This window comes from Astatotilapia calliptera, chromosome 2, assembly GCF_964374335.1.
Source record: "Astatotilapia calliptera chromosome 2, fAstCal68.1, whole genome shotgun sequence".
Classification (NCBI taxonomy): Eukaryota; Metazoa; Chordata; class Actinopteri; order Cichliformes; family Cichlidae; genus Astatotilapia; species Astatotilapia calliptera.
Genome location: NC_137423.1, coordinates 29,046,020 through 29,058,220, shown reverse-complemented (window position 1 = coordinate 29,058,220; position 12,201 = coordinate 29,046,020). Strand labels below are relative to the sequence as shown.

General features: G+C 38.3%; 1 protein-coding gene and 1 long non-coding RNA gene across 5 annotated transcripts; one reads left to right on the top strand and one right to left on the bottom strand.

The window, feature by feature from the left end:
* Positions 1 to 2,192: 2,192 nt before the first annotated feature.
* Positions 2,193 to 2,882, bottom strand: LOC145431491 (uncharacterized). The gene is made up of 2 exons (XR_013911812.1): positions 2,752 to 2,882; positions 2,193 to 2,590 (listed from the first exon to the last, which is right to left on the bottom strand). It is a non-coding gene; the product is annotated as an uncharacterized LOC145431491 (long non-coding RNA).
* Positions 2,883 to 2,970: 88 nt separating this feature from the next.
* Positions 2,971 to 11,733, top strand: simc1 (SUMO interacting motifs containing 1). Of its 4 annotated transcripts, none has more exons than XM_026192257.2 (11): positions 2,974 to 3,114; positions 5,994 to 6,046; positions 6,549 to 7,274; positions 7,368 to 7,615; positions 7,740 to 7,809; positions 8,039 to 8,199; positions 8,665 to 8,754; positions 9,139 to 9,270; positions 10,015 to 10,171; positions 10,922 to 11,006; positions 11,497 to 11,733. In XM_026192257.2, exons 2-11 carry the CDS (start codon positions 6,020 to 6,022, stop codon positions 11,706 to 11,708), a joined length of 1,908 nt encoding a protein of 635 aa, XP_026048042.1. In that variant the 5' UTR covers positions 2,974 to 3,114; positions 5,994 to 6,019; the 3' UTR covers positions 11,709 to 11,733. The 4 variants fall into 4 exon arrangements, with proteins under 4 accessions (XP_026048032.1, XP_026048022.1, XP_026048042.1 ...); XM_026192265.2 differs by lacking the exon at positions 2,974 to 3,114 and adding an exon at positions 3,193 to 3,317; XM_026192247.2 differs by lacking the exon at positions 5,994 to 6,046 and having other exon boundaries at positions 2,971 to 3,114.
* Positions 11,734 to 12,201: the final 468 nt, after the last annotated feature.

The window sequence follows — 12,201 nt, the reverse complement described above, 5'->3', positions numbered from 1 at the left end:
ATCATTGATGGGTCAGATCTTTTTTTTTTTTTTTTTTTTTTTTTTTTTGAAGTGACATCAGAAACAGCAGCATGTGACATCACGTGATGGCGGAGCTTCAGTTCATCCTTTGTCATCCTTTTTTTTTTTTTTTTTTTTGGGTCAGATCTTACTCTGATCAGTTCAGTTCACATTTCACGTCTGGTGATTCTTTTTTTCTTTTTTTGTAACTCAAGAAAACACCTTTGATTGCTGCAAACATCCTGTGGTGGCTCTTTCCCACTGTGTGAGTGCACTCCAGTGGTGATGTATGAGATTGCACACTATCAAAGATGCTCAGTGCATTGATGGTTTTAAAAGGTTTGATGTCTCTATCTTTTATTGTGATTTTTTTTAATAACTACATAAATGAATAAATACAAATTGTAAAAAGTGTAAAAATATCTCAGAGTTGTCAGGAAAGGCTCAAGTTGTTTACTTAAAGCTGCTTATTTAACATATTTATTATACATTAATTGCGTTAAACCTAATTTTAGTTTAATTGTATTGTAATTGTATAAATAAATATAAATCAAGTACAGTATATGTTATTTATACTTCAATTTTTGTAATACGAGCAGAGCAGCATAAATACTCTGCATGTCATTCTTTTAGCCTGAAGTTTATTTTTTCTGAAGTGACCCCAAAATACACAACATTACACTAATTTAAATGTTTTCTGCTTTTGTTCAGGTGCTACAAATACATTAAGGCTGTTCCAGGACAAATCTGACCCCTATCTGTTCAGATGGAATTTCGATTCACCAGTCAAATCATGGAAAATGTTGATTGTTGAGGAGAATTGAAAGTGTGAAACTGTACATGCTATTTCTCTGTGTGTTTTTATTTTTTTCTATGGACCAGTGGTGACAGAGTCGAAGGGGGAGCTTGATTCAGTCATGAGAACTGTCTGTGATCCCACCACATTTGCCCAGGTTTCCATAGAGACAGGCATCTGATGGTATTTCAGAGGTCATGGGGGACTCTTCGATTACTAAAACAGCATAGGACTGATCATACAGTCCCCATCAAAACTTTAAGACCACTTGAAAAATGGCAAAAAATCCTATTTTGCATGGTTGGATCTTAACAAGGTTCCAAGTAGAGCTTCAACATGCAACAAGAGGAAATAGAAATGAGACAAAGCATTTTAGAGCATGCAATTTATTGAACTGAAACAGGCTTTTTCTACAGCTGATCAAAGGTTTAGGACCGCACTTCCAAAAAAAAGCCCAGTAAATCCTACCAAAACAGAAAACAAAGTTCCAAAGATAAACTCAGTAATGAGTAGCTCTACTGTTATTGTTGATTACTTCAAAAATTCATCGCGGCATGGTTGATGCAAGCGTTTCCACGATGAGAGTGGGAACATTTCTCCAAGTGGTGAAGATGGCCACATAAAAGGCATCTACTGTCTGCAACTGTTGTCCATTTTTGTAAAAACTTCCCTTCCCATCCATCCCCAAAGTTTCTCAATTGGATTTAGATCAGGCGAACACGCAGGATGGCCCAAAAGAGTGATGTTATTCTCCCGGAAGAAGCTCCTTGTCCTGTGGGCAGTGTGTACTGTAGCATTATGCTGTTGAAAAACCCAGTCGTTACCACACTGACAAGGGCCTTCAGTCATAAGGGATGCTTTCTGCAACATGTGCACATAGCCAGCGGCTGTTTGACGCCCTGCACCTCCTGAAGCTCCATTGTTCCACTGAAGGAAAAAGCACCCCAGACCATTATGGCGCCCCCTCCACTGTGTCACGTAGAAAACATTTCAAGTGGGATCTGCTTGTCATCCCACTTGGTTGTCATCAAGGTTACCCTGTTAAGATCCAACCATGCAAAATATGATATTTTGCCATTTTTTAAGTATTCTTAAACTTTTGATAGGGACTGTATATGGTGCACATGAGAAAAAGAGGTCATACAGAGGTCAGACACGTAATAATAAAATAGGTTGACATGGCGGTGCAGTGGTTTGCCCTGTCACCTTATAGGAAGAAGGGTGCTATGGCTCTGGAAAGTTCTTTCAGTAAAATATATTTAAATAAGTATTTATGTTATGTTTACATGTTTTAGATAACACGGGATATTGCATTGTGTGATAATTGATGCTTTTCACTCAAAATAAATGTAGTACATCCTAGAAAATATACTCAATGTGCACTCTGAACCACTAATTAAGAATTAATCATTTATTTATTGATGTAAGACAAGCTATTTATATATTCTAAATAGATCATTAGTTTAAAATTTAGCATCGATAGTCATTATGAGGCGAGGAGGAAAACACATTTAAAGTGTAATTTAAATATAAATTAGAAAAAGATCGTGTGAGGTGGATACTCCAAAGACACGTGTGGCCTCTCGTTTCCGTTGCCTTTGGCTGTAACCAGTCACACTTTAGGAATTAAGGTGTATTTTGGATGTGTTCGTCTGTCTTTAGTATCTCTGTCTGTCCTTAATTTTCTTTGAGGACAGGCAGAATCTGCGCTGGCAGGTTGCACTCCAGTACAGCAGGTGGAGATCATTTCAAGTATGGCGCTTGTTGTGACCCGCCACAGTCATAGAAGAAAAGCTATGGGGAGAAAAAACAGGAAGCGTTCATAAACTTCATATGTTGCATTGCAATTATCAATACATTTTAAGCGTTTGGATTTCAAATTTGGCGTCTAGCTTCTATGTAGTTAATTCACAGCAACCCAGGAATTGTAGCGATACACCCACGTTTTAACCCACCTGCCGAACACGACGCATGTAATCTACGATCTGAACAAGGAAATGCCGAAGGTTGCACGCCTCATTGGAAGCATTATTTTGCGTTTTCTACAAAACATGATTGGAATTAGACATCTACGGCGGAAGCTCATGGCTGTTTAGGACTGCCCTGGCCGTCACGGGTCTGCTTTAGGTGATGCTTTTGTGCATTGGCTGCTGAATTTGAATGACTGAAGAGAAATGGATGATGTGATCAGTCTCAGCTCAGACGACTCCGACGTGGAGATCGTCGGGTCCTACTGTACATTCACTGCCAAGCCTGACCCGATGCCTCTCTCCGCTGTGCGGGTTGAAGTCGATGCCGTGAAGCTCGCCCTCCCACCGGTAAGCGGACTGAAACTCGGTTGCTGTAGAAACTAGGGTACATTTCAGTAGGTATTCTCAGACTGTTGCTCGTCACCTGGATAGAGAAAAAACAAACAAAAGTTAAAAGATACGGCCTGCTTATTAACGCTCTGCGGTCAAGTAGCAGCACAAGTCAAATGTAGCGACATTACTGGTGAAAGACGCTATAACCTAGCTTAAAGGTAAATAAGTTATTTGGCGCTTTGTTTATAACTTTGTTATTGTAAAATAATTTTGTTGCTCAAACAAGCATTTATGTTTAAATGGTGTCATTAGTATCTGCTGTATGTCTTTATTGTTTATAAATGTATTGCTACTGTACTACTGTACTGTAAATGCGCTGCTAAATAGTTTTAATTTTTTCATAGTGCATGAAACTGGGAATGATAGTTAACATTAATGCGGATTAAATTGCGTAGTAAAATGTGTCTACCAAAATCTTTGTTGTATATTTTATGTAAAGGAGCTCTTTGTTATGTTATACCAGGCGAGCATTTGCTAGTCAAATGAGAAACTGCCCATGGGGAAGGATAAGATAACCTGATAGGAGTGTCTTTTTGACTCAAATTGCTCGCTATTCTGTGGCTTGGTCTTATACATAGTCTTATACATCCAGATATTAAAGGGAGAGCCACCTCCAAAAGAACTGTGAGACCAATTACAACAACTCTGTACCTTCTTCTTGAACTGTACATGCTGTCCTTCCATAAAGTATAATTATTTGGGTTTTAAGTTTAACCAATTAACCAGCAATACAGACATTGTGTATATCAGCCATTAAAGCAAACGTAAATAAAGCATTAGTTCTTTTATCTATAAAAATTGCAAAAGAAAACTCCATAGCTTTTCAGTTGCACTACTATTTCCGGTGGGTTTTGACCGGGAGATACACAACATTGGCAAAAGAATTCACTTACGGATCCAAATAATTGAATTCGGGTGTTTCAGTCACTTCCATGGCCACAGGTGTATAAAATCAAGCATGGCATGCAGACTTTTTGTACAAACACTGGTGAAAGAATAGGTCTCTCTCAGGAGCTATCTGAATTCCAGCGTGGTGCTGTGATAGGATGCCTCCTGTGCAACATGTCCATTTGTGAAATTTCCTTGCTACTAAATATTCCACAGTCAACTGTTAGTGGTATTATAACAAAGTGGAAATGATTGGGAATGACAACAACTCAGCCAGGAAGTGGTAGACCACGTAAAATTGCAGAGCGGTCAGCGGATGCTGAGGTGCGTAGTGGGCAGAGATCACCAACTTTCTGCAGTCAGTTTAGACAATTAGCTCAAGAACAGTGCAAAGGGAGCTTCATGGAATAGGTTTCCATGGCTGAGCAGCTTTGTCCAAGCCTTAAAAAAATCACCAAGCTCAATGCAAAGCACTGGATGCAGTGTTGTAAAGCATGCCACCACTGGACTGTACAGCCGTGGAGACGTGTTATGTACTTGTCTGACTGTATTTTGCCAAGTGTAAAGGTTGGGGGAGGGGGGATTATCATGTGGGATCATTCTTCAGGACTTTGGCTCGGTCTCTTAGTTCCAGTGCAAAGTATTCTTAATTCTTCAGCATACCAAATAATTTTGAACAATTTCATATTCCTAATTTTGTGGGAAAGGTTTGGGGATGGCCCCTTCCTGTTCCAACATGACTGTGCACCAGTGCACAAAGCAAGGACCATAAAGACATGGATGAGTTAGTTTGGTGTGGAAGAACTTGACTGCACAGAGTCCTGACCTCAACCTGATAGAACACCTTTGGGGGAAATAAGAGTGGAGAGTTTGAGCCAGGCCTTCTTGTCCAACTTCAGTGTCTGACCTCACAAATGTAGTTGTGGAGAATAATCAAAAATGGCTATAAACACACTTATAAAACTTCCTGGAAAATTTTTCCCGGAAGAGTTGAAGCTGTTATAGCTGCAAGCGGTTAACCAACATCATAATACTCTATGGATTAAGAAAGGACCACCACTGGTTCATATGTGTGAGGGCAGACAAGTGAATACTTTTGGCAATATAGTGTAGTACCTTGACAGCATCATAAGAGTCAGTAAATTATATGATCGCATCTCTAGTCAAGGAGTGTTGCATTGGATTGTTGATCAATTTTTCTAAAGCATTTGACATAGCAAGAAGAAAGAAAACTGAAGATTTAGTTGCAGATGGTAATCAGTTTGGTTAGTCAGTACTTGGGCAGATCCTGATAACTGATTAGGGGAGGTGCAACCACACACAAACTGACAAGCAGCAAGTTGATAACCAGAGACCATAGATTGTCAGTGGCATTCAGAGACTTCACAACAGCTAAATAAACTGCTGGTGACTGGAAGTCACCAGTTAAACTTTTCTTGCCTTTGATGGAGTTGATTGAAACCGCTACCAAAACCATTGGCTGACATTTGTGGAGGTGGTTAGATATTATGCATTTGAAATATTACTATTATAACTGTAACTGAAGCTCACAGAAGATGAATATGTAATTAAATGGAGAGAGTATTTTTTAAGCTTATGTTGAGGGACTGGTGAGAAAGCTTAAAGGTAAGTCAGGTAAAATAAAGTCTGAATAATTACAGACACTATTTGGTATGACCACCTTCAGTGTATCCTAAATTCTCTGAGCAAGTTTTCTTGTAATTTCTGTAGTTTTCTTCAGGAATAATTCAATATTAATAAGACCTGTTATAATAAGATAAAGTGGTACATAGTTACAAAAGCTAAATAATCTTTTAGAAGTAAGGTAAGGATGATTTTCCTTCTTCCCCCTATTTCTTTCAGAAATGAAAAAAAAAAACAATCAAAGGTTATATTTGATTTAATATTAATTTTTTAATAATTATCTTTTCCTTTTTTTTTTTTAGAATTATATTGACCTCACAGATCCAAGATGGACTCTTCCAGAGCTACGGAGAAGGCAAAATGGCACTGGCACAGCATTAGTAGACTTGACTGAAAATGAAACAGAGCAGGAGACAGAGAATTTACCACCAGATGACTGTCAATCAAAAAACACAAATACAAATTTAAATCACATCTCACAAAGTCAAGATTTTAATAACCAAAAAACGCCTTTGACGGACTCCGTTGTTTGTGCTCCACAGCAGGACTGTGGTGACCCAAAACCAAAGCAGAGACGTCTAAATCCTCAAATACCTGAAACACAACATCCAAAAAAAGACAATAAAGCAGCCCCCTGTCCTAACACACCAGCTGTAAAGTTGAAACGATTGCCTTTTCTAGAAACACATGTTGCAGAACTGAAAACCTCAAAGTGTTCTGTCTATGTGACCAAAGATTGTACTCAAATGTCTCTGAACAGTCATGGTGAAGCACCTTGTTGCAATAGTAATTTAAGTACAACTACGACTCCAAACGTTTCTAACGTTGGGCCTTTGTTTGATGTGTCTCCTCCTAAGGATGGACAAGAAAACAACAGTGAGGAATGTACAAACACACAGGTACAAGATGATGAACCACAGCACCTACATAGCCCTGCAGATTCTCCTCGCTCAGTGGGAGAAAACTCTGTTGCAAGTTCAAAAGAGCATAGCATACACGATGGTCCAAGCGATGGAGTTAGTTCAGCTCTACCCATTACATCCATAGATTTGGCATCTTCATCACAGGACATACACGATGGTCCGAGCGATGGAGTTAGTTCAGCTCTACCTATTACATCCATAGATTTGGCATCGTCATCACAGGACGAAGCTCAAATGGAATCCCCCTGTTCTGACCTGAATCAGCCAAAATTAGACGAACCAGAAAAATCTAGACAACCCTGCAGCTCTGGTAACTCATCCCCCTTCTCTCCTACTACTGCATCAAACTCTTCTGAGCCTTTTGAGCCTGACCCTCCCTCCAATACAAGTCCTATATCTCATAGTCGAAAGAGCCCTGCTGAGTCATCTCCTAGATCCGAATCAGCTGAAGATACGCCTGAATGGCAGTTGGAGACTGAGACGTACAAGGGAGATCTTGGACTTTACAGTCCAGGGTCTTTCCCATGGGAAGATGAAAGTGATGGAGAAGACATGAATGAAGAGACCATGGACTGCAGGGCGGTCAGTAGAGAGGATAGACATTTTGTGTGCCCATCTACACTCAGGAAATTACTAGCTGGAACATCTCAAAAAGCAATGGTGAGAGACTGCTGCCCAGATATCTATATTTGTATTTCCTGGTACCCTCATTAACTGATCAAATGCTGAAGCAAGTGCATTTTCTTTCCATAGTTTGAAGAGGATGATGAAGATTTTGTAACTCCCGAGGTGCTATGTCGCCAGAGTCTGAGTCTGGTTTACAGTACGATTGACGAGAACTATCCAGAAGGTACTTTGCAGCTTTTGTCTGACCTACTACAGCCTGGTTACTATCCCCCCAGAGATATCACCTCACACCTACTCCACGGCATTCTGCTCGACCTACAGTCTCCTCATCACCTCTGCGTGCAGGCTTTTAAGCTCCTGATGAGGTCACAAAGGTAAAGAGACTGTAGCAATATGAGTTTGATGAGTATGTTTAAATTGCATAGTCTATATCTTACAAATTGTCACTTGCTTTTTGGTCTTTGAATGTCTTAGACTAAGAATGTTGTGTGATTGCAGGCACCACATGGTTGATAAAAACACAGTTCCGTGGGATTGGGAGTTACTGACCTCAGTCATGACCGATGAGGTACTGATTTACGAAGTTTATCCAAAAACTCTATGAACAAGAGCATATTGAAAATAATTTAGTTGCAATGGTGAAAAACATTTGCAGTCCCATTACTAGTCAAACATTTTGAGTTTGCTTGCTTGTTTCACCTTGTTTGTCAGGCTGTTTTTGTTTTCAATCTGCTCTAAAATGCAGACATTTGCAGCCCAATATCATTTCCCTACTTGCTAACCTTTTGCCTCCTTAGGAGCACACACAAAGGCATCGGTGTGATGTGGTGCGCATGTTCCTGGAGTACATTGTGCAGACTTTGGAGGACGACTTTCGGGCCAAATGCTCTACATCCTCCTTGCACCATTCGATAGCAAAGGCAACATTGTCGTGTGATCAGCAGTTTCCCCGGGTTAGGTGAGCATGATAGCCAACCTGTATTATAAACATGGGTAACTTTGGACATAAGCACTTGAGTTTGATTGTATATCATTGAGGTTGGATACCCTTACTTGGCGAGTTTATGATGGAGGCCTGGGTAAAACTTTCTTCTGTGAAGATATTCTGCTGGGTTTGTTTTAACAGTATGGAAGCAAATGTTTTGTTAAGAAGAGAGGTGTTTTTTTCATTTTTAACCTACCGTCATTTATACAAAAACAAACAAAAATACTCAGGTTTAGTTGACACAAATGGTCATTCACAGTTTTAATGATGACATCTTTCATCAAGTATAATACTCATACAATTGACAACAAATAATTATCACATACACCCAGTGACAAACCAGATTGTTTTAATTATTTTGCCATTTTCTTTATAAGTATCATATTTAAAGTCATTTTTGATATCTTTTTTTTAATTTTTTTTTTTTTTTTTTTACAGGGAGGTCATCAAATGGCTGTTTTCTGCCATTATGAAATCAACAGAGCATGGAAAGGGTAGAGAAACGACCCAAGAAAGAGAATATATGAGGTGAATTAGAATAAATTGTTCTTAAATAAAGAAGTGGTAGTTTGAGCAGAATAAACAACTGATTTGCATGTATGTCACAGTTAGCTATAGAAATGTTTAGACAGTGATTTAGTGGTGTGATTTTGGCTTTTTACACCACCACAAAAAATTTGTAACAAAACATTATATATGCATTTGAAGTTTATATTCTCAGCTGTAATTTTCCAGGACTACAGTTTATGTATTTTATTTATTTTTTCAACCCCTTAAAGTCAGGACTGAAAATGCATCTCGACTGTTTGATTTAAAATCTGCTGTGTTGGCATACAGAGCTAAAACTATGAAAGGTTTTAACAATTCCAATTTCTGTCTGCTTTTTAAAGTGTATGTCTCTGTCTCCTACAGAATGGTGTCTTGCTTGCAAAGGATGCTTTCTCTGGCTCTGGAGGTGGATTGTTCTCCTGCTCTAACCTCTGCCAAGCTGTCCCAAGAGCTCTTCCATATGCTCATCAGTAACGTGCCCCTACGAGCTCACAGGTGAGGAGGAGACGTGTGTTCAGAATATTTAATGGTGTAGGGAAAAAATCTACTAGACTAAATCACGTTATTTTTGCTCAGTAGTCTGTAAATGTTTTTCATTCCATTTTCTATCAGAATTTATGGAATGATGAGTACTTTATTTTTAATTTTTACGCGAACATTTTTACATTTTTACCTTGAATCATTTGAACTCTTAGCAAAACAGAAAAGGAGCTTACTAAAATGTGAAGTGGAAAGTGTAAATACAAGAAGCCAGAAATCAATTTTTCTTTTTTTAAGTATTTCTGTAGTTATCCTCCCTGTAGGGCACTTTTTAAAAAACATTATAATCCTTATTTGAAAAGTCTCCAGGCTTTTTTTTTTTTGGCGTTTTTCCACTGTAGGCTCAACAGTGCTTCCTGTTGTCCTATCCTATTACTTTGCCTATGTTGCTGGGTACTTGCCTTTGCAGCCCAAATATTGCTTGTTTGTGGTAATGAGTGGTAATATCATCACAAACAAAATTTACCTGTCTGTATTATAGAAACTCCTCACTTAAACTAAATAAAGGGCTGTTTGTATGGAAAAATAAATAATTGTGTTTTCATTGCATTGCTTTAATGGAAATATATTTAAATCTTGTAAGTACATCAATTAAGTAAATTATATAAGCAAACATATATTTATTCTAATAGCAAGGTTGACCCTTTTTTCCCACTAGTTTTTCAAGCTGCCTTTGACTGATCTGTTTTTGACTCCCAGGATGTTGTTGTTGGAGAGCCTACAGAGTAAGCTGCTGAGATGTAAGCTGTTGGAACATCTGCTGGACTATGCATGCCCAGTGAAAATCTCACTGCCCATGTCGCTCAGTCTGCTGCTTCACTTTCTAAAACACTGCACTGTAGCACCAGACCCTATGGTGAATATTACATTCCTGATTGTTATCTTCATTTTTATGTCATTGGCCAACTTCTTTACAGTACTTTAGTTCCCAGAATATGTTTTTGGGGGAGGGGTTTCCACTGTTCTTTAGTGTGTGCTATTTACCTTGTGTAGATTTTCCCAAAGTTTTCAACGTTATGTTGTCTTCTCTTGAAAGGAAACTGTTGAAACACTGCCTGAAACACTAGACTTGTGTTTCTTATTTATAGTTGCAGCTTTGGCTTAGGATTAAACAACATTTAGCCAGCTAAATCTAGTTGCCTCACAGTCTGCCATCATTATCTCAATAGTAGTGTTCCCACAGAACAGTGCATGGCTAATGTGGCTAACATGACCAAGTCTTTAATTCAGGCCTACTTTTTGTGTACCAGTATACTGCATTTAATACAACCAAATAAAGTGTGCTGTGTCCTCATTTGCATGTTTTTTCCAAATTCTATTATTGGACAATGAAAAAAGCATCAGCTACTGTTAACATCTGTATATTAATAAAGCCTCAAAATAAACATAATTGTGAGCCTGTAATTGAGTATACTATGGGAATGATTTATATCATCGTGATCTTCACTTTAGAGACGCAGACAGCTTCTTGTTGATGTTTTCAAGTCACAAATTTGTGATTCTTGTTTCTTGTTCTATTTAATTTTTTTGAGAGAAATAAAACAAAACAAAACAAGTGACCATAAACGATGATTCAATGCCACTGATTAATGTCTGTAATCTCTAGGATGGCACTGAAAAGTGGCTCAAGTGGGAGGAGTTGGTGCATCTCCTCTGGATGTTGCTGCTCAGCTATAACAAAGCAATGAAAGGTGAGATTTTGGTAAACAGCTGGAAATTGCTTCGCAGTATCTGCAGCTGTGGTAGATAAATGGTCTCCTATGAAGTATATAATATTGAAGACAAGATGATTGTTGATGGCGACAATGAGGGCAATTTTGCATTGATACAATAAATGTTTGTTGTACACAGCGTTATCAGCTTTTTCAGTATTTAGCAAATTATAGAGGCAGGTAAATAAATAGATTAAAAATTGCAATATGTGCCTTTTGGATGAGCTTGCACATTTCCTGCTGACAGGAGTCTTGTTTGCACTGTTGTTTGTGGCATTATTGCCCTGTGATGTTTTTTTTAAATCACTGTCATTGCATTTCCTGGTGAATGCCTCTAAAACATAGGTTACAGTCACTTTTTTGTACCCAGTGTACCACATCCTCCACTGTAACAATAAGTCAATCAACTGTCTAACTCTACAATGTTTGTTTGTGTGTCCTCCTAATTTACGTTATCTGTTATCCACAGGCTATCTCTGCAACTCATTAACAGAGCCCAGAGGCAGAGTTGGCATGTCAGTCTATAAGCCTGATGACAGGGTATCACGACCTGCCGTTCAGGAAGCCGTTGAAGCCTTTCTGTCCAGATCTCAGGCTGACCTCGACCAAGCTTTACCTCTCCATGTGGAAGAGTCCTTAACTTATCTACAGGATCATCTCCTAGATGTCTGTCAGTGTTAAATAAAAGAGTCTGTGTTTCACGTTTCATATTGGTGCTTATTTTGTAGGTAAACTAATAAACTATATATATATATATATATATATATATATATATATATATATATATATAAGGTTAAAATATCAATACTACAGTCTACATATCAGGAGAGCAAATCAATGTGCTTTCAGATGTGTGGCTACATGTTGGTGACCTTTATTTTTATTTTATTTTTTTGTATAAAAATGTGGCCCTCTTTGTTTGGCCTAATTAAGTCAAACTAATTGTAGAACTCACTTTTCTCAATAAATTATATTGCCTTTTTCTATGAAAAGTTTTGTCATTGTGTGTAATTTACTTCCACACAGATGCAAGCATTACATCATTATGCCGATAGAGTACACAATACGTGATAATCATTGTGCTTGATTGAGCATGATTTCTAGATAAGCCACAGTAAAGTGAATAATGGCATTTTGTCGCTCCATCTCAAGGTCCATCATTCCTCACTTGATA

What these genes read in the sequence shown, in the direction of transcription:
- simc1 (XM_026192237.2), top strand. Translation starts at nt 2,971, where the DNA reads ATGGATGATGTGATCAGTCTCAGCTCAGACGACTCCGACGTGGAGATC. An exon ending in CAAGAAAGAGAATATATGAG is followed by an intron (nt 8,755 to 9,138) that starts GTGAATTAGAAT and finishes TGTCTCCTACAG; the next exon opens with AATGGTGTCTTGCTTGCAAA. An exon ending in CTGTAGCACCAGACCCTATG is followed by an intron (nt 10,172 to 10,921) that starts GTGAATATTACA and finishes TGTAATCTCTAG; the next exon opens with GATGGCACTGAAAAGTGGCT.